The following is a 22,264-nucleotide window of genomic DNA, read 5'->3' on the forward strand; positions in this document are numbered from 1 at the left end:
TCAATCTGCTACTGCTGGAGCAAGCCCCTTAGGTATTGATGGACCACTCCTTGACCCAAGGAGTCCACAGCCCTCTGGTTGGGACTGGGACCACTGCATCCCCTAAGAAGCCATCACTTGTGCTGGGTGGCAAATACATCATAGAATCATAGAATGGTTTGGGTTGGAAGGGACCTTTAAAGGCCATCTGGTCCAACCCCCCTGCCATGGGCAGGGACATCTTCAACCAGATCAGGTTGCTCAGAGCCCCATCCAACCTGGCCTTGAATGTTTCCAGGGAGGGGGCATTGACCACCTCTCCAGGCAACCTGTGCCAGGGTTTCACCACCCTCAGCATAAAAAATGTCTTCCTTGCATCTTCCTTATACGCCACCATGTGTCCCCTTCCACTCCCTCCTACCTTCATGGACACAGCAAGAGAGGGGCTCCTGCATCCTTGCACCCTGTGGGGCTCCCCTCTTTCCCTCCCCTCTCCAGTTGGGGGAAAAAAAATCTCTGAGGTGCCTCTGAGGTTGGTGTTTTCCAATTACAGCTCACAGGAATCCCGTGATCTCTGTGACAGTAATTTATGATTGTTTCTACTTGTAGAGCACTGCTTGGCTCCAGTGAAACAGATACTCAGGGGAGCCAGAAATCATCCCCACCACACCAGCATTTTCAATATATAATGTTCCTGAAGAATTCCCCTTGCTCCTCGGCATCTTTCTTTTGCTCCCCTAGTATGCAAAAAAAAAAAAAAAAAAAAAGCATCTGAAAATAAAAAAAAGAAAAAAAGGGTTTTGGTTGTGAATGCCAGTTCTCCAGAGGGTTTTCAGCCTGGTCCCTGTGGTTGGTGTGTTGAGGTCTTTATTTCAGGGGAAGCTTGGATCGCAACAGCTCAATCCTTCAGGGACTACCTCCTAATTCTGTTTTGAGCGTTAATGCAATTAGGTTTCATTTGAACAACCCCTCCATTCTCCATATGGATACAGCCTGAAACATGTACACAAACGCACGTGGGTGCAAGTGCATGTGGTTTGAGGCAAGGTTACAACCCAGCCCCTCTGGAAAGCAGCAACTCCCCCTTCCAACCTGCCTTTCCCTCCCGTATGGAAACGCTCGCGGCCACAGCAGTGCCTTGTGAGCACTGAGTTTTCTCCCAACCTGTTATCAGAGATGCTCTTGCATGTGAGAGGAGTTGGTAGCCTGCATCTCTCAGCTCCTCTCTGGCGTTATTATACCCCAAAGCACAGCTATAGGCGCCTACTGCAGTAACCATAATTTTGGACCAGTGCTGGCAGCAGCTGCTGAAGCCAACCAGCCTCACAGCTCACAAGAGAAAGCATCATGGACAATGGCAATCATGAAGACAGCCCTTCCTTGGATTTCAATATGCCAAGCTACTTCATTAAGATACGGAAAGCAAAGAAACAGCATCTACTCCAATATTGTGCCCCTATAGAAAGTGTCCAGCACCAGCAGATAAGCAGGAATGAAGCTTTTCCCTATTGCTTCATTGATTTTATTCCCAATTTTTTTTTTTAAGCTTCTCTAAATTTTCAACACACTGTAAACACAAGGAAAGGAAGCACATGTGGCTGAGGCAAAGAGCACAACCCTTCTGACTGTAAACAGGATTTTGTTTTTTCACCTCTTCCCCCCGGCAAGGGTGGGAAAGCTTTACCTCTTTATTCCCCCTCTGCAATGTATTAATCAGGCACCAAAATAAGGAATCTATGGAAAAATATTTGGTGCGAATTAGGTAACAGCAACATGTCCACCACAAGATGAGTAGGGCATCAAACACAACATTTCTTAAGCTAACATGCTCCAGCTGCCATCCATAGAAATAGCTAAAGGACCCCTAACATGTTTCTACATATTCGAGAGGTATATATACAATCCTCATGAAATGCAGGATTGACAGGCCAGACTACCACAACTAGTTCCTTCATGTTCAACACTAAATCTTCTGCAGCATGGGGTCTCTGAGCTCCGGGAATGCCAGCTCCCTTTCACCGGGCCCATATCCTGTGTATGTACAATATCTCCTACCGCTAGATATTGTACCATCACCTCCTCCTCACTAATGTGCCTGCAGACTTTTCCTCTCAATCAAATGGCTCAGAAGACAAAAATTTTGCTGCAAGGGTTTATGGCCATACGGCCTGGTAAGGAAAACGGTGTGTCCAGCCAGTCCTTTCAGCTGTCCAAGCTGAGCTGTGTTTCAATGTCCACCCTGCAGATTGGGCACTTCTTGCTGGTGGCCAGCCACTGGTCCACGCACACTTGGTGGAAGAGATGCATACAGGGCAACCGCCTGTAGAGAGAGAAGTACCACCCTGTTAGGATGGAGGAGGTCCAGGGGACCAAGAAGAGCCAGAAAGCAGCAGCTGGTGCTGCTTCAAACATGGGGAAGCACTGACGTAGTGACACCAGTGCTGCCTAAGTCCTACAGCCTTCCCCAGCCACGCCAGCTCACATAGGGCAGTAGGTCAGAGATGGTGTCCTTCTTGGCTAAAAGCCTTCTAGAAAACCCCATGCCCTCCTGAATTGAGTCGTTCCAGTTATTAATTACCCTAGCTGCTGCTCTTTAACCTTTCAGGAGTATTAGGTTATACTCCAAAGCCTCTTGGTTCTTCATCATTGCAGCTCATTAGCAGTCAGGTGGGTCCCCGCTGCTCCTATGTGGGTGTCTGGTGTGCCCCAGGGAATGTGGCGGCTTTTCACCTACATCACCTTTGTCATCTCTTCGCTCACCCTTGCAAGCCGGAGGGACCCTGAACCACAAGGACCTACAATAAGAGGATCAGAGTTTTTCTTGATGGTTTAAGGCAATTAAAGGGTGAGGAGCAGGACCAAGTAGTGCAGCTGCACTTCCCACCTGCAGCTCCTTCAGCCATGGTAGCTCAGCCCTTTGCAATTCCTTGTCCCCATCCTCTGTCACAAGCAGAGATTTGACCCAGCCAAGAGCCTAGGGACATCTGTGAGGGATAACTGGAGCTTTGCTGTTGGGTCAGGACGGCTCCCTGTGACCGTGCAGGCAGAGTAATCTCCCTTATTCTACAATAAAGTAGCTCCATCCTGGCCAGAAGCCAAACTCCCCTGGACTTCACACCCACACTCCCTTTTATCGTACTTTGGTCATCTGTCAAGCTCAGATGTTGACATCCCCGAACTCCAGATGGCTGGCTGAGACCTGGGACCCATCCTTCTCTGACACTTGCCACCTGGCCTATTGGCACAGCCTTGAAGCAGGTGATCCAAACCCAGGAGATACTATAAAAACTTGGCCCTCCTGCTTCTGCAGAGCTCTTCCTACCTGTAGCCCATACCAATATCTATCTAAATGGCATTTGGTTTCCCAGAACCTGCAACAGCCCAAGTGAATTTGTCAGGACAAGAACAGGGGCAGCTCCACCTGCACACGGCAGCATTAATCCCAATAAAAACAACTCAGATGATATCGAGAGGCAGAGGAACAGATGGAAGGATCGTACCTGACATCTTCTCCATCTTCAAGCATGGACAGACAGATTGTGCATTTCTCGTCGGTGTCCGACTCCTCTCCATCCTCTTGCTCAGCTTTGCCCTCCTGTGGTCTTCTCTGCAGCAAGGTTAAAGACATCATTTGGTTAGGACTTGACTTTCTAATGCTCTCCCAAGCCTAGGTAGTTGCAGGAAGGCAAATAATAAGAGCTTTGTCTATTGGCCAGATTCTCCAGCTTGGGGAAGCCAGCCCAGCCAAAATAGCCAGTGAGGGGAGGATGCCACCAATATGCTGCTGGTCGGCATGTCTCCTCCTGTGGCCGGTGGCAGTGGGGCTGGTGGTAGTGCCCCAAGGAGCAGCCTGTCCTCTGCTGCCCTAACACAGCCCCCCGCCACGTCCTCCATCCTCCTTGCAGTGGGGATGGCCCCATGGTCTCCTTTGCTGAAGGTTTCTCCTGAAGACCCCAAAGCATGTGGGGCCACCGCTGCCAGGAAGGGCAATCACTGTGCCCCATGACAGCTTGGCCACTGGCCCAGTCCCACACTCTGCCATGGGGCAGTACTTAGCCTGTCAGCTCTCCCCTTTTCTCTTTCCCCCACACATCCATTCTTATTAATATCATTTTTCTGGATCCACTGGAGATGCGGTCAAATAAGCGCAGCAGGAGTTGACTCACTTCCAACTTGGGCAATGCAACATCCCTACATGTTACTGCCCAGTTGGGAACAACAAACATGTGAAATTATTACCCATACAAGCCCTTTTCCCATTTTACATTCCTCCTTCATTTCAGGGAATATTCTGATTGACAGTGCTGGTTTGTCAGACTTCAGGACTGCAACCCACCAAAGTCCTTCCTTCTGTCTGCTCCGTGCCAACCCTTGGCCAACTGAGCGGGGCTGGCAGCTCTGCCGTGGTTTTGGGGTGCTTACCTTCTTGTACTTGTGGGGGAAGGTGAACCTCTCGATGGTGTTCTGGACGGCCCCCTGGCTCACACTGCCCAGCCTGTCCTCCAGCTGCAGCAGCTCCTGCGGCACAGGAACAGGAGCAAAGCGCCATCAACATTATTCCTGTGGCATGAGGTCCCACCACCCCACCCTACCTGCTGGGGACCAAGACTCCCTCCTGCCCTTTCTTCATTGGAAATGTCCATCAAACCCAAATTAGTCATGCTTTAACAATGGATCTGAGCCCTGGCCTTTGGACCAATAACTAAGGGTTCAAGGCGGAGAGCTGGACATCCAATATTTCAGAAATTAGGGTGGAATTTGAGCTCTGTTTGACAGGCTGGGAAATGAAACCCCATAGAATAGAAGCACTTTGTTCACAGACATGAAGTGAGCCAGAGTCAATATAAACCAGACCCAGGCACCTTGGAGTAAAGCATCTTTTACCAAACCCACTTAACCCCTTTGCCTTCCAGTTATTACTAAAATTGCTGCAAGACTCAATGCAACTGCTATGCTACAAAACAGTCTTACAAGTTTATGCCAGAGCTTGCACAGAATCCCAGCACTTAAAAATTTAATAATTCCAGTCCCTGATATACGTACTTCATAGCTCTCCCGCACAGCAGATGTGTGCCTGCTTGGGTTCAGTCCCTGAAGAGCAAGTAACTGAAGCTGAGGATAAGGGTAATTTCTGATTCCGTGAACAACCTGCGAGAAGTGAGGGAGAAAAATAAAGCCACCTGTACTTGCACATAGAAATCCCTTGTGTACTCTGATTTAAACCTAGTGCTTTAAAAATTCAAAATGAAAGTCCAGACCAACACCTTCCCCAATGGAAGCCTTTTAATAACCAAAAAAATGAGGTTTTATTAAATAGATCTCCTGTAAATGATAACTAAGAACACACATTTCTTCTGAATAAACTATCTGTTATAATAATCCCTGTTGCATCTATAACATTGCAGTTCCAAACTCTCAACATGGATTAGCTTAATAAGAGATTTTATTTTATTTTATCTAGTTTTAAATGTGTGGATTTCTCTTCATCCAAGCTTTGATTTTTTAAGACTCACTGTAGTACACAGGTGTCTGGGTTTGAGTATGAGCATGAGGAAAAAAAAAGCATTTGTGGGATTCTTGAGGATTTTTTAAGGATTAGTAGTGCTTGGCATGGCTCAGCTCCAAATACAGCACCCTGCTAGGAGAAGGGCCAGCAAATGACTCCAGTCAGCCCATCTTCTCATCAAGCCCCATCTCTACCTTTGCAAGAGGTCATGCAAAACCTTTACAGATGGTGTCAAGGCTGATGTAGAGAGAAATGATGTGATGAGGGATGGTCCTCAGGGCTGAGCCCAGGGAAGGGAGTCACTTACTGCCAATCCTTTTGCATAGAAAAAGTCCTGGGAGCACACCATTTGTTCCAGTATTAATAATATTGTTAGTAATAACTGCAGAATCTCTCACATCCTACTCGGGTTTTGCAGACCAGCTTGTGAGCATGGTGCTGTGTGCAATGGACTGAAATGTTCCAGAGCAACTGAGCTTTTCTTTCCCTTCTCTAATCCAGAATGTAATGATGCAACATTATCCTTTCAGACACTCCCTCCTATGGCTGGAGATAAGTGGGATTTGCAGAAAACAGGTGACAGAAAGATAGCAGCCTTTATTTTTACTGCCTTCAGGCAGACAATGCATAAAACATTTCTCGGTAAAAGCATTTCACTTACCATCTGTGTCGAGGATGTGCTTCTGGGGAAATGGTGCATATGAGGTGTAGCTAAGTAATGCTGATAGGGCTGAGGGACCGGCCGGACCTGGAACTGGGTGTGAGTCAGTCCCGCATCCACACTGAGGTCCCTGTGGGCATGAGGGTGAAGATACGGCTTTGACTGCGCAGTTTTATTGCACGGTTTACAGCAAGTCAGATCATGCTCACAGGGAAACCTCCACTGGTGGGCTCTGGGCTGCTGTGGGTTCCTCAACCTGGGGTGATGCTACTGCTTGGAAGGGAGTTTCCTCCAATTTGGTCAATGGCCCACTAGGCCAGCATGAAGGAGTGAGAGGTTATTTTAATGTCAATTAGTATTTGTGTTAGCCTGGGTCAAGAGCTGCACGGATGCAGTCTGCTAATTTCAGAGCAAGAGCATTTTGGTGGCTCCGATCGATACCGAGGCTTGGTAACTCAACCCGTCCAGACCACGTCCTGCCTGTGCTGCCATCACTACAAATAATTACATTTTTCCTTGAGTGAGTATTTTGCAGGAATACAGCTAATTACTCAGGAGACACACTGATGAACTATTTTGGGTAATTCTTAGGAGCCAGATAGGCACCGTCTGGGGGCTTTTTGATGTGCCTGTACTTTCCTTGGTGGTCTCCCAGCCCAGGTCATGGTAGGACTCAGGGAGACAAGGGAGACTGCACTTTCTCTGAACCCAGCCTCAGAGAACTCCAGAAATGCTGTTTGTGCAGAAAATATAAAGGTTTTAAGAAAATTCTGGATGAGACTGCTGTAGGAAAGGGTGTCACACAACCAGCAGGCCAATGCCAATGAAGCAGGACATCCCTGATAGTCCCACTTATCTGCATGCAGCCTGTCCTGGGCAAGCAGAGCTGGGGCCTAGCTTGGCGAGTATGGGCACTTTTTTCCTCCAGAAAAATAATCCAGCTCAATCCCAGGACTTGGCCTGGGACCAAGATCCTGGCAAACGCTGCAGCTCTGCCCAGTCCAGCACACAGAGACAAACTGCAATCCCATCCCCAGGCTGTGTGGAGGGGACGGGAGAAGACCTAGCGCAGCATCTCCATCTATAATCCAATTAGCTCATCCCTTGTCTCTCCAGCCAAAGAGTCTCAGCAAGCAAGTGCTTTGAATGTCATTCGTTTTATCATAATTACAAAAGCCAGCACTCTAATAACCAATAACCATTGTCTTCACATTTGCCAAAGCAAAGCTAATTAGAGCACAGGGGGGGCTTCCCATTTCAGCCTTGAACTTCTCTTCCCCTGTGCAGAGGACGGCAGCAGCAAGTGCCACGGCTTGTTAGGAGCAACACAGATGTGTCCTCCAGCAGCTGTGAAACTGCTTTTGCCCAACAGCAGATAACAGATGTGAGGGGATGGTAAATGCAGAAATTCTTTACCCAGAACAGCCTGTGTACCAGGCAGCAGCTCCAGTGCTCTAAAATCCCCCAGTAAGACCCCCCCCCACACCAAGTTGAAGCAAAGAGAGGGACCATCTTTTCTGGCCCTGTGCTAGCCATGTGTTAGGCAGACATAATCTGGCAGAGGATAAAATACAGCAGGCGACTGGCAGGAACACAACCAGGGTGAGAATCTACAGGACTGGTCATTTTCTAGCTCCTGTGTCACCATTTTGGATATTTATCCAATTGCTGAAGACTGTTCCTAGGTGGATGGAAGGCTCAACTGGAAATCAGGCGGCTTTGGGTCCTTTCCCAGCCCTGCCACTGGCCTGATGCATGACCTTGACCGTTTCCTCTCTGTCTTCCCATATTCTCTGTCTACAAAATAGATGCAATAATCCACAGAGTGCTTTGAGATCAAGGACTGAAGAGATCCTTCAAAGATGAATGGCAATTATTGACTTGCACAACTAATTGCAATAACAGTACTGCTGAACTCTTTGTGCACTGGTGCATCTAGAGCCTTAAAATCAGATGTCGAGACCCTGAAGTGATGCTGTGGGTCTATAGAAGGGCCCAAAGCAGAATACTGCATGGAACGGTGTTTTCCCAGGGTTTGGGGGTGAATATGCAGAGCATACAAGCTAAAGAAAACCAAAACCAACCATCACCTTCTAGCTTGTGCTATGTGGACAGCTCTACAGCATCTTGATGCTCAGACGCAAGGTTCAAGAGCTGTGATGCCTATAGTACACAGGCTGCCAGCAACCAAAAAGTGAAGGATAAGGCCTCAGATAACAGGTTGGATGATCGTCACTAAATATGTATGCATAAGATGATTTAAGGAACCAAATGGGAGTTTATTTCTTCTTCACCAGAAGATTTTAATCGAGGTTTAGCTGTCTGAGATGACTTCTCACCTTCAGATCTTCCTTCCATCCCATTTCCCGTGACAATGCCTACCACCTACAGCCTCCGAGCAAGTGCTACTGCTGCTCATGCAGTGGTAACACATTAGAGGAAAGTTTTTGTATCTATCACTGGGCAAAACTGTACACGTGCCCCAAGGGGAAGTGAGTCACCCAAATATATATACACAGTATATGATTTCTGTCATGCCCACTCCTTAGGTTTTATAAGGTGATGGAGCAACACAGGGGGGAAAAGGAGGGAGGAGGAGGGGAACATAAAGCAGTGCTTTATCAGATCCTTCTAATTATTATAATTAAACACTCTGAGCTAAAAAAAGAGGTGGAAAGAATACTGATCTGAACAATGTCATCCCGGCCAAATTCAGCTCACAGAGGTGCCAGTAACGGGAACACCTAAGAAGAAAATGGAAGAAGGATCTGGCCATATTTTAGGTTGCATATTATTACCCCGGAGGGGGAAAACCCCCCCTGTGTTAAAAGGACTCTCCATTTGCAAAGCACTCAGATGTTAGGAAATGCCATAATTAAGATTTCCTGTGACATTTTATTTCGGTCCCCTTGTGCATAGACATTGCGATTGTCTCTAATTACATGTTCACATGATATTTTTTCCATTCAGTGCACAGAATGGACTTTGCTCGGCTAACAAACAGCTACTCAGAAGTATGTTTTTATTTTCTTATTCTTCCAAGTAGGGGCCAGTACCTTATTAGCTGTGCAGGAGCTCAAAACCTGCTCTGAAAACAAAGGAATCAATTCCCTGCTCAGCTCTTCCAGAGTATCAAACACTACAGCGGGAGAACGATTACCAACTATTAATCCATTCACACCACCCTGCAGGGCCAGGCAGCACCGTGCTCCCTAATTCAGACTGCAGAAAAAGTTGTGGCTAATGTTTTTTGAGTGCCTGGTGGACAGCAGAAGATCTAGTTTAGGCAGAGTCATTGGTCTACAAGAAAAAGACTCTGGCTGTGCCCTGCAGCAGGAAAAGTCCCTGGAGGAAGATTAATACTTGGCTGCACTCTGCATCCATGGATGGAGAGCTGTGGCCAATATCGATGCCTCAATGTTATCATATACATGCATAAAGGCTTTAGCATGTACTCATGACCCTCCCAGAGATGAGTTTTCCCATTGCATACTCCCCACATTGTATCTGTTGAGCTGAACCATTAGCTTTCATGAAAGCATTGATCCATGATGACATTCACCAACCCTTTCAGCCTACCCAGGACTTTTTAAACACCTCACTCAACATGTTAATGAAATGTGGAAGACTTACCAGTCTGTGCCTTCGGCTAAATATCTGGGCTGGGGCCCCATGGGTTGTGGAGTTTGCAGTTGGTGGCTGAAGTCAAAGCTGGGGTGTAGACGGAGAGGCTGAACAGACATGCGCTCTTGAGCCTGCCTGCAGGGAGGAGACCAACAAGCGAGTTAGCCTTGCAGGGGGCATTGGCACGTATGGCTCCTGCTCCAAGTCTGTGTCAATAAACCAGGGGAAAACCCAAACGGTTGGGCTTATGAATATGTGTCCAAGAGAAAAGAGTCCAGTCAGGTATCAGGGATGATAGGAAGAGGAACCCAGAGCTATATCATTTACTCGTGGTCACCACGGATATAATACAGACCTCCACTCTCATCTCCTGTAGCATCCACATACACTCAGTTTACAAGAGATGCTATCTGGTGGCAACATGGAGAGAAAAAGAGGAAAACAAACAACTTCTTTCTTGGAAGTTTTGTGCCATTTGCACTATTTTATTTTTCTCTACTGTCAGCCCCATAAACAACACACAAGCTACAACATGTCCCTGGTTCAGCCAGAAGCTGCAGGTTGTCTTGTCTCCCCATGAAGTCTATAAACTCCTGGGGAACCTCATTTGTAACAAGATTACTTGGGAGTAACTGAAAGCAGAATTTACTCTCGCTGGGCTTTGCCAACATTTCTCTGGATGACAGACAGGCCAGGCTGGGATCCAGCTCCTTCTCCCCCAGTTCTGCTGCTTTTGCAGGCAGGGAAAGGAAAGCAGTAGAAAATATAACAAGGTTTTTCTAGGGATTTGAGTCTCTCCTCGTGATTATTGCCAATTTGTACTCAGGGGAAGAGCATGTGCTGCTTGATCAGCGTCCGTATTTGGAGAGAGATAAGGTGTATGCACAAGCAGAATTTGTGCTCCAAACAGACTCACCCCTTGCTCCCTGCCAAGTCCCTGCTTGCCAGTGGAGCCATCACAAAGTAAATCTACAGGAAAACACTAAAACAAGAAGCTGCTAGATAAAGAATTTTTCACACAGCCACAGCTCAGAGGCTTCGCTTTTAAAGGCATGACCCAGAATCCCATTACTGGGTCCTCATGCCCCACACCTGTAAGGTTTCTGACACCCTCCTCTGATGCAGCTGTGCTTTCAGAAACAAGTTGTGGGACTGGGCAAGGGGTTTCTGCCCTTTTCCACACCACAACCCACTTGCAAATGGAACACTGACAGCATTTATCAAAGCAGCTTCTGCATGGAATTGTGCTCTGTGCTTTTATTTGAATTCAGCTTATGACCAAGAGATGAACACTTGTATCATCAGTGCCTCAGCCTCACATATATTTGCTACCCAATTATTAACTAATCATTAAATCCACCTAAAAACCAGCTTACGCAAAACAAAACAAGGATGAGAAGAACACACAATTTTCAGACAGAAAGGGTATGGAAAGAAAGTGTTTTCTGTCTGTAGCATTCTTTCCAAATGAAGCATTATTGCAAAGACTCATCCTCTGATTCTTGATCCATGGGTACAACCCACAAATAGCTTCCATACGTTTCCAAAAAAAGCACTCCTCTCTTATGTGCTAACTAAACCCCTCTCTCAAGAAACACAGTCAGGACAAGGCCAGGCATCCATTTCCACCTCTGCTGAGTTACAGTAATTCTCTCTGCAGTCATCAGCCCAGCCTGAATTTAGGCCGCTTTCCGTGACTGAATGTGCTGGAGGGACAACAGCATCATTCCCTCATAGAGCTGGGAAGCCCACCTAGACCCAGAGGAGAAAGCTTTTCATGTGCAAAACCTGACAGGACAGATGGATACAATCTCTTACACATTTTTGAAACAGCAGCTATGAGGAGGTAGCTTGTGCATGCAGTCTATCGCTCGCTCTGTCATGCAGGATGGGTTTACTGCAATACCAAGGTGTTACCATCATGATTCTCCCACAAGTGACAGTAATAGGCAACCTTGGGGCATACTAGATGAACATCATATAGATCCCCTTGGGAAAGATACGGTCACAGGTGCAACCTGCCCTGTATCTTCCCTTCTGGTGGATGAATTTTAGGGGTACACAAATGAACCTTTGAAGAAAACCCAACGTTACCAGCACGTACTGCCGGGGTTTTGCAGAAGCCACTTTGCTGAAGTGAGGCTGATGCAGCTTCTCAGCATTCTCCAGGAAGAGTAAGACCCCCTTACCTGGGATGGGGCATGAGCCAGTGGTGCTGCACCTCAAGGAGCTGCTGCTGGAGGAGGTATTGCTGGTGAAGCACCTGAGGTAGGAAGGAGGGTCCAGCCACGTCCTGGAAGGGCAGGGCTGGCACCGGTGCCAGGGGCTGGTGCAGGGGCCCACTGTGCTGGTGTGTGGGGGCTATGTGGGGGGTCAGCCCTGGCTGCGGCTGTACCGCATGAGGGAGGGTGAAGTCGTTGGAGAGCTGAGGCTGAGGACCCAGGTGGAAGTGCCGGCAGGAGGTAGCATGGGGATGCTGAGACCTTTGAAAAGGAGCACCTGGAAGAGAAGAGCACAGTTGTCATGGGGGCCAGCGGCAGCCAGGGCACCCCAGCCCAGTCGTTGCCCATCCAGGGCAAGAATTGGACAAACAGCTGTTTCTCTGCCAAAAGGGTTAAAAAAAGAGAACAGGTCAGTTAACGTTGATTACATGGAAAAATGTTGGTTTTGACTAATAGCTTTTCTCCTCCAAAAAACATTGGAACCAAAATATGGTTTTGGGTTCAAAGTGAATTTTTGGCTCCAAACTTAAGTGTATACTGATAAAAACTGCTTCAGCTTGTTTTGGTTTGCCTGTCTTAAAGAGAAAAAGAACAAAAATTTTAATGGGGCCTGTAGTGATAGGACAAGGGGTAATAGCTTTAAACTAAAAAAGGGTAGAATCAGACTAGATATAAAGAAGAAATTTTTTACGATGAGAGTGGTGTAACACTGGCACAGGTTGCCCAGATTGGTGGGAGATGCCCTATCTCTGGAAACATTCAAGACCAGGTTGGACGAGACTCTGAGCAACCTGATCTGGTTGAAGATGTCCCTGCTCATTGCAGGGGGCTTGGACTAGATGGCCTCTAAAGGTCCCTTCCAACCCAAACCATTCCATGATTCTATGAAAAAGCCTCAACATTTTAAAAAAAGCAAAAAAAAAAAAAATATCTGTTCTCTAAAATATACTTTCACCCATTATGAGCTCACAGAAGTTTTCAAAGCTTGCTGACTTCCCATGCAATTCAAGGTATTTCTTTGCCTGTCTGAAAATGTCTCATAGGCAACAAAATAATTTCTGCTCTAAAAATCTGTCTCTCACTGACTGCAGGACATGAATGAGACACCTTCCACCTCTGAGAGCTGGGATTAAGACCCTGCGTCTTTGCTGAGACCCTTCAGTAGCCCATCCTTGTGAGCTGCATGCAGGGAGAGAGTGGCTGCAGGAAACACAACACGGACTGCTATGAGACCAGCCATGAAACTGATGGGAATGTGGAAGAAATGAGGTGTGAAAGATATCCGTAGCAGAGGCTTTTTGCAAAACATCCAGCACTGGCCTGCACCTCCCTCCAGATCCTTGCTTGGATGGGCCCTTGGCCCAATCTGGCACATTAATTCCTACGTTCCCGGAGCATTTACAGGCATCACAGCAAAACATTTGGCTCTTAAACTAGGGAGGGAGGCAGTTCAGAGGTGAAGGATGAGACTTGAGTGACGCTGTTAGAGATGCCTCTTTGCTGAGGATGAGCCCCAGGATAGGACACCTACCCTTTTACAGAGTCTTTTGAACACCTCATCATGCTAAAAGCTTCTCTTTTTTCTTTTTGTCCAGGAACAACAACACCAAGAGACACTGAGTGTCATCCCGAGATGCAGGCCAGACGTGCCCACAATGCCTTCTTCACCCAGATTCCTTCTGCTCACATCTTCCTTCTGCCAGCAGGCAGGGCCAGTCCATCACAGCAGGTCAGGGAGCCCCGAGCGCTTCCTGTTCACATTCGTATGGAAACGGAAGATGCACAAAGCAAGCCAGATGCCAGCAAGAGAAACAATGGGAGAGGACCTAACAGAAATGAATGGTTTGCAAAACTGTGCATAAGTAATTACACACAGCGTCTCTTAAATACAAAATAATCCTCCGTAGCACCCCTCTGAGAGAGGCAGTAGGTAACAAATGCGTGTGCCACCAGCAGCAGAACTTCTTAAGGTGATAATTTCTCATGCTGTCAGATAATGGCATGATTTGACTACCCTATTAATTCAAACTAGAGGAGGTGGGATCAGACCCACTGTTCCCCAACAATGGAGCTGCAAACCCAGAACCGTGATCCATCCATGTACCCCGTTCCCCAGTCCTGCAGGTTATATTTGTGGCTGTCGGCTTGACCCCAATTCACCATACCCTACCAACAGGTAAAGGCTGAATAATGAAATGGGGATCCTGTGCTGCCCTGGCCCGTTGCTCAAGCTGAGCAACACCACAGTCATGGGGAGATGCCTCCTAACTGCTGTGTTTGCTGGGTACTTGCAGAGTGATTCATGGCAAATTGCTCAACCTTTAACGGCCATGGGTCCTCCCAATGGAAAACAGCTATGGCAAGTCACAGGTGAGCCATTTTACACCTCCAGGTCTTCACAGCACCTGAAGACAAGGTGCTAGAGCAGGTTAAAGTGCTAATCCCTCTGCACACCCAAATGCACCAGCCTGTGCCACCAGGCAGCAGTTCAGTTGTATTTCAGACAAAACTGGCTTAGGAGGACACAAGACAATGAAGCTTAGTGATATTCCCCCACATTTTGTAGCATATAAGTAAAGCGGAAAAAGCCAGCCTCTCATCCGCTGCATCTCTCTCGCCTCTTGATGCCTGGTGCAACCTTAGCCAAGGATTTCCAGCCTTTTTCTGTGTCTTGGGAGTCCTTAGTCTGATTTAGTAAAACATCTGCAGGACCATTGATGCCAGAGCCACGCTGAACTAGAGAGCACAGGGTGGGTACATCATCTTGTCAGAGCTTTTGACTTGAATTTTTCCTCCCACATCAAGACAGTCTTTCTGAGGAACTTGGTCATACACTTCCCTGTGGTGCAGAAAGTGCAAACTTTATCTCTGATATCTGGGTAGGAAGGCATGCAGGGCCTGTGCAGAGCCAACATAAGCTAAAGTAAAAGCCTTAACCCATCTTGTTTTGGTACAGAAAGTTAACTTGCCTTATTTTTAGGCACTAGTCAATTAAAACAAGTATTTTTAGTACTTTTTTCTGGTACTTATTGGTGCAATGATGCATTTCCCTCCATAGGAAAAACACTATCAAGATGTGACCGAGATCATATGATTAAATAAAACCTATCAACTTGTCTTAACATAATTCACTATCTTGTGTTGTAATTGTTCGTTCACTACAACTAATCCAATTTCTAATGAGGATTTTGACAGCAAAGCAAAGACTTTGGGGAATACTTCAGCAAATCTATGCTTATTAGCAGTCATCAAATCATACAGCTGGCATAACCAAACCAGCTTGCACAACAAAGAGCGAGTTTTTGCCAAACATGGTACTGGTGGACCCCAGAAGGCCGTGGCAAACAAATAACAGTGCGCAACAGAACATTTATCTCCGAGTTATCTATTTTCAAGTTTACCCTTTTCTGTTCATCGCATCTAGGTGCAAGGGGCCTTGATGGAGACTGCTTTCCAAGTCCACGTGTTGATCTTGCATACACAAAGTAAATCCAGTGTCATCCCGCTGACACCAGCTGAGCAGCCTTACTCCAGGTAACTCACCACAACCAACACCAGAATCTGGCTCGCAGGCACTCACCCCTATTCAACGTAATGGAGAATATCACGTTAGCAATGTCTATTAATGATTACTCTGCTAGTACATCTTCCTTCCCTTTCCCAAGCTGCAGTTTGGTCCTAGATCACATTTGCATTGGAACTGACAAGCATTGCCCGTAAAATGCTTCAAGAAAATTTGATTTGTGTATTTAATCTGCTTTTGCCTGGACAATAATGTCTGCCACAGAGGAGAGCAATCCATGACTAAAAGCTAGTCCAAATACCCCACTCCAGCTTTTGTTTTCACTCCCCAGAACAAGGGCAGGGCTGACATTTTTTCATTATCTAAGCTTTGAGGACATTTCCACAGCAAAGATGATGACATTGGAAAGTGTGCCTATCAAGCTCCAGAGCTGCTAATTGCATCCTCCACAAGCCATGTTCCCCACCACCTGCCCCAGTGGTGGCTGCAGGAAGTCAATGTTGCTCTGGGATCTGTGAGGCAGAGCTCAATGAGCTCAAGTTTTGGTTCTCATCCTACAGCAGGATTATCCTTCTCCATTGAGATACTTTGATTTTGAAGGAAGAGGGGTCAGCCAAATCTTGGATGTTTTTTTATGGTCTACCCCAAAGGCACCTAAGGGTTCATCAGCTTCAGTGGCCTTTGCTGCAAACGCTTGTCTCCTCCAGCTGAAAAGGGAGGGGGAAGCCCAGTGTCCTTGCTGCAGAGGCAATGCAGTCCTCACCAACCCTGAGAGGCTTTTGACCTGAGGCCAGCCTGGAAACACATGTCCCCATGTCCAGCCTGCTGGTCAGGAGGAGGGGGCCCACCTTGCTGCATGAGGCTCACCAACCTGCTCCTCCTGGTTGCATGAGTATCTCCAGCTTCTCATATCTGGAGCTGCGGAGGACTGATTTCTCTGGGCTCACTGTCAGGCTGCCCACCATCCAGAAATCCTTCTTTCCTTGTCCTATTGCTTCTTCCTTTCATTTAAATGCTGTTGCTGTGGCAGATGATGACAGCTCAGAGCAACATCAGATCAGCAGCTCTGAGATGAGCAATGCGTCACATCTGTGTCAGCAAAGCAGACAACTGTGGGAAACCATATAATTTGAGACAGAACAGCACTGTCTCATGACCCTGAAAGATCAGCGCGTCCTGTGCCTCCCTTCTCTGTTCTCAGGAGATAAGCTATTTTCACACATCCAGCTGCAAAAGATCCTGGAAAACAGTAACCGTGAACTGGCATTCACAAAGCCACGAATCCAAAGCTGATTGGCTCTAGTAACTATTGTATGAGTATATGAGGTATTCACTTGAGCAATAAAAGGATTCTGATCGAGCACAAGATGGGGGTCTGTGAAATCATTCACCACAAATGGCACCCGAACGTGGGTATTCGGACATGAAGATATTTGCACATGAAGATATTCAGACATGAAGATATTCAGAATTGAAGATCATTACCAGTGGTGAACCGCAGCTGAGACCAAGGGGGGAGACATATGCATGCATGCGCACACACAAGGGGAGACATCACCCTTCACTGGAACGATTGAGGTGAGTGGCTGAGGATTTATAAGATGGGACAGTCAGCTACAAAGGAGCAAAAGCTCCATCAAGAGATTTTACAGAGAATTTTGAAAGAACAAGGCTTTTCAGTATCAGTTACAAAGTTGGTTAAATTGTTAGTTTGGATAAGAGACTATTGCTCGTGGTACCCTTCCTCAGGTTCATATGATAGCTCGTTGTGGGCAAAGGTGGGAGAGGAATTGCAGACAAAAAAGGACTTGCGACTTGAAGTCCCTGAGGAAATCATTATGACTTGGAAAACAGTGTATACAGCTTTAAATGCTCTAAAACCTGCAGAAACTATCTTACAAGTGTCGGCTGCCCCTCCTCCGTTCTCGCAAAAGCAGGAACAGACCGAGCTGCAGTCTTTGGAAATATTTAGTCCTGGGTACGATGAAACCCCTAACTCAACACAGGGAATGCGGGGGGTAGATCTGCCAGAACCTGACGATCCTTTTGATCCCAGGGAAATAGACACCGAGGACAGACCTGATTTATACCCGCCACTAACTCCAGTGAAGATTGTGGAAACCCCCGCGCCCACAGCAGATGAAATTTTACAGGCACAACGAAAGAAATCAATATCGTGCATGTCACTTATCAAATCTCACCCCCCCTTTTGCTCCTAAACTGCTCCCTTCTGCTCCTACACCCCCTCCTTTTGCTCCTACACAGCCTCTGACTCGTACGGGACCATTGAATGTTGTTGGACGGTCGAACGTATTGTTAGATAAATGTAGGATTGATGCGCTCTGCAAAGGAGATGCTTCTATCCTTCAAGCTATGCCTGTAGTATATAAGCCTAACCAAGCCCCAGAGTATGCTTATTTATCATATGAGGTTATTAAGGAAGTTTGGAAATCCATACGAGAATATGGTCTCCAGACTTCATTTAGTATGAACCTCATACAACCTATAGGAGAATCTTATGTCATGACCCCTTCTGATTGGCGATCAGTACTTAGAATGGCATTCGCAAAGCCACAAATCCAAAGCTGATTGGCTCTAGTAACTATTGTATGAGTATATAAGGTATTCACTTGAGCAATGAAATGATTCTGATCGAGCACAAGATTGGGGTCCGTGAAGTCATTCACCACAGACAACTCCAGTTTCGTGTAGTCTCCCATTATCTGATTGAGGCCAAATGTCATTGAGATCAGAGACTTCTATCTCAATGCAAGCATCTAAACAGAGTTATTTCTCAGCAGAGCAGGGGAGCATTTCTCCCCCTTCTTTGCCTTTCCTCTCCCTCTCCATATTAGTTCCTCATACTCTTCTGTTGACAATACACAATTGCAAGGTCTGCTGTCTTTCTTTGCCTGCCTGCCCACCCAAGCTCCCAGCTTGGACAGCCCTTGTTGCCTTACACCTTCCTGGCCTCAGCTAAGCCACAAAGGCAGCTAATGCTTGAGCCAGGCTAGTCCAGGTCTAAAAAGTGCCCTGCAAAAGTCTAAAAAGTGCCCTGCAAAAGTCTAAAGCCTAACACATGGATGCAAAGATGGAATTCAGTGGAGATGTGAAACAGGTCTTGGGCAAGCTCCCTGCAGGGTGGGAAAGTGGAGCTATATGGTCGTTTGCCATGCCTGGCCCAAAAGAGACTACAGTATGGCATGATGGTACAGGACCATGTGGTCATGGATGCCCCATCCACCTTGTGCCTTTGGGTAAGCACCAGCAACACCTCCCTGCCTTGTGTGATGCTCTGATAGCCACTGCATCCACTCCTCCTCGGCTTCTTCTGTCATGTCCCGAAGCCAAGGTCAGCGCCAGGGATCAAGGGGTGGGGGAATCAGTGCTTCATTAATTCCTGCCACTTCCAGAACACGAGGGCAGATCAGTAGCTGCCCCAACCAGCCTGGCTCACCTTTGCTACCATGACGAATGCTGCGGCTTCGGCCCATGATGCCGAGGACCCCCATGGAGCTGGGACTGCTGTATTCCCCACAGCTATGCACCTCAGTGATGCCATGGCCCCATCTCCCTAACCTGCACCATGAAGACGATCTTCAACTAAAAAGCCTGCGGGGAAGATCACTTGACAGCTATTTACAAAGATCCCAACACGCTTAGCTGGAAATGACATTACAGGCTGCAGTCTCAAACCAAGGAAGTATAAATTCATTTTTAGAAAGCCAACAGATGATGCAGGCACATGGATAGCTGAACCTGTTCAGCTGCTTGCCACCATGCCATTTCCACCCTTCACTCATGCAGGCTACTACAGTTATATTTATTGTTTCTATACATTATCTGAAGCAGCCTGGACTTTTTTCACTAAAAGAAATTCTTGCAATTCCTTTGCGCCCCTGGGTGAACCCCGTAAATGACAAATTCGTATATTTTTGCAGGTTGGTATGTGGCATCAAGTCACAGAAATTTACTGATCTGATACTGGTATTTCTGTCACTGGGGGTTCTCCTTTAGCATCAGTCAGGATTTAACTATGCATAAGCACAGGCAAATTTATCCATCCACCAATATTTCACACAGAAAGGCTGAAAGGATCCTTGTACTCATTAAACACTGACCCATCTTGGAGATGCAAAGCCCCTGGGTAATCCTCGCAGAGAGACAAGGGATGCTATATGCTTTATGAAAAGAAAAACCCAGAAAGCAGAACAATTTATTTCCACCTCCTTTCCTGATGGCAGCAATATTTTTGATGCAATTGGGCTACTGGTAAGTGACGCCGGATCGGGCCCGGAGCTGGCGCTGGGGATAGGTATCTCCAGCAGACAGCTGCAGCCCAGGGAGTGCAGCCACCTTTGAAAGGAAAACAAAATCTGTCTTAACGCTGTTAAAATGCCTGCGATGCATGTGAATTTTTCCCCTGGGTAAGGCAACCTGGCCGGCTTGTTGAGGCATTCACGGTCTGTATGTGAGCGTGCGGGGGACCAGGAGGGTGGGAAGGGAGGACGGGGCTATTTATACATCTCAATCCCATCGCGGCGGAGAGGGAGATGGCAGCTCCTGGAGAGCCCTGGCTTCACTCACTGACAGATTCTGCAGCAGTGGAAGATCTGCCCATTGCAATCAGCCGAGTGGGGGCATAGAGCCGCGCTGTCTTGGCCGTCTTGCCCTGATTAGAGCCGCCACAACCCCTCCTCCTGCCCTGGGATGGCAGATAAATCCCATAAACCAGAGCCATCCGGGGTGCCTCTCTGAGCACCAGGCTCTGCAGAGAGCCCACCAGGATTTTAATAGCCCAGATGCCAGCAGCTTGTTTCCCTGGACATGCATTAAAATTCCCCGTGGAGACAGGAAGGCGGTGGGAAGTTAGCATCCATCCTGATGGTGTACAGCGAGTAAAGGCTAAAATTGCGGGAAAAGCTGCGGCTTCATGTGGCACACTGAGAAGGACTGCATTTACAAACAAGCTACTAATTGCCTGGCGCTGTCAGTCACGTGTTAACCCTTTGCAAATTATTCGTGAATATACCCTTATTAAATTAGTTGACTTGCTAATAGGAAATGAGGGATGACAATGCACCCGGAAAATAAAAAATTAAAAAAATAACCCCCCATACCAAATCCACGGTATGTTCAGCTGCATAAAAATTTAGTGGTCTTGCACAGAGGGAGATATCATGCTGTCTCACTCCCATTATAGGATAGCAAACTGCAGGGTGAGGAGTTCAGGGCAGGGAGGATGAAAGAGGAGGAAGAAAGAATTTGAGAAAAATTTATTAGACAGGAAGGAATCTGTCTCACTTTCTGCACCTTTGCCAACAGCTTTCTCATTTCATTTAGCAATTGGCAAGAACTGTGCCAAAAATAATAGGCAGCCAGCTCAAATCCAGCCCAGGGTGCAGCCTGCCATCCCACACGTCTAGTGCCATGCAACGGGTAGCAGACCCCAGCACCAGCCCGTGGCTGGGCGAGGAGCATCCCCAGCACGCGTTAGTGATGGAAAAAGAGCATTTTCATTTGCCTTATTTGCTTGGCCAGGCTGTGCAGCACCAGGGACCAAGTCAGGATGGAGCCCTTGCGGTGGGAAAAGGGCTGGTTTGTGGTGTTTGGAGGAGTATGGTTGGGTCCTAGGTGGAAGGGTGAGGTTCTGGAGGTTTATCATCCTTCCGCTCGCAGCATCACACATTTGATGGAAAAGGGCTGCAAAGGGGTTTAGGGGAACGGGCTCCCTCATCACCATTTAGTGGTTTGATGGTCACTACCACATGACAGCCCTTATTGCACCCCACCTCTATGGACCTCTGTGTGGGCACAGCAAAACACAGCTCAGCTTGTCCCGAAAAACACATAAACACAGATCTCGGAGACTGCAGATTGCCCCGCCTGCTTGTACAATCCCCATTCAACATCCTCTTGCCCTAATGAAGCCTCTCATTAATTGTTGCGTGACATGAGCTGGTGTGGCTGGAGCACAGGCTTGTATACACACCCGTGGTCACTAACGCTGAGCAGAGCATCTCCTCTCCTGCACTCCATGAGCTGAAACCATGTGCAGCCCTGATGCACCCAAAAAAAAGCCAAAATAGGACTCCTTCCAGAGCCTAGACTCAGCATTCAACAAAAAAACCAGCCACTTACAACTGGCAATAACCAGTATTTATCAGCATATTTCCACCAGGGCTGAAGCGATGCTGAGTGGTGGGGATGGGGAGCAGCAAGAGCTAGTGATGGGACACAGCCAGGCAGCCTGGACCCATCACAGGAGAGAGATGGCTGTTTATACAGCACTGGATGAAGGTTTTTTTCTTGCAACCCTTTTCCACTAGCTTCAGGGGAAAAAAAAAGTTTTGTTGAAGATGACGCTTCACAGGAACGTGTTGAATTCAGCAATATTTTCTGAGGAGGAAGGAGAAACACTTCGGCAGCATTGCTACACTTAAATCCATCTTTTTGCTTTTATACTTCACACTATGTTTTAATTATACCTTTATTCTCATGTACAGCATTTGAGGGTGTATTTATGATTTTTGGATTGCCACACACACAAAAAAAAGCCAAATTGTACTGAAAGATAATGTTTTCTGAGATTTAATGGTCCCAGTTTCACTCCTCCCCTCCCAGGTTCTCGCATGCCTGGAGGGACGGGTGGCCCCAGCAGCCTGGCATAATGTTTCCCACCCAGCCCAGGTCTTCCTCCCCAAACTGCCTCGTTTCTCACTGTTTTGGGCCCAGCTCTGCACATCTGT

The 22,264-nt window shown here is 47.2% G+C and overlaps 1 protein-coding gene across 2 annotated transcripts in view; it reads right to left on the reverse strand.

Moving 5' to 3' along the window:
• Positions 1-613: 613 nt before the first annotated feature.
• Positions 614-22,264, reverse strand: part of LOC104335620 (arkadia (RNF111) C-terminal like ring finger ubiquitin ligase 2C) — a 72,424-nt gene continuing 50,773 nt past the window's right edge. Inside the window, exons 2-8 of one of the 2 annotated variants that reach the window (XM_075446484.1) lie at positions 11,960-12,269; positions 9,780-9,905; positions 6,147-6,276; positions 5,023-5,127; positions 4,402-4,497; positions 3,480-3,586; positions 614-2,299 (exon numbers count right to left, since the gene is read on the reverse strand). In XM_075446484.1, the coding sequence (XP_075302599.1) occupies positions 2,182-2,299; positions 3,480-3,586; positions 4,402-4,497; positions 5,023-5,127; positions 6,147-6,276; positions 9,780-9,905; positions 11,960-12,269 (992 nt within the window). In that variant the 3' untranslated portion in view covers positions 614-2,181. The remainder of the gene's footprint in view (positions 2,300-3,479; positions 3,587-4,401; positions 4,498-5,022; positions 5,128-6,146; positions 6,277-9,779; positions 9,906-11,959; positions 12,270-22,264) is intronic. The other variant, XM_075446485.1, reaches the window with a different exon arrangement.

The sequence above is a fragment of the Opisthocomus hoazin genome, chromosome W (genome assembly GCF_030867145.1).
Source record: "Opisthocomus hoazin isolate bOpiHoa1 chromosome W, bOpiHoa1.hap1, whole genome shotgun sequence".
In the NCBI taxonomy this organism is placed as follows: domain Eukaryota; kingdom Metazoa; phylum Chordata; class Aves; order Opisthocomiformes; family Opisthocomidae; genus Opisthocomus; species Opisthocomus hoazin.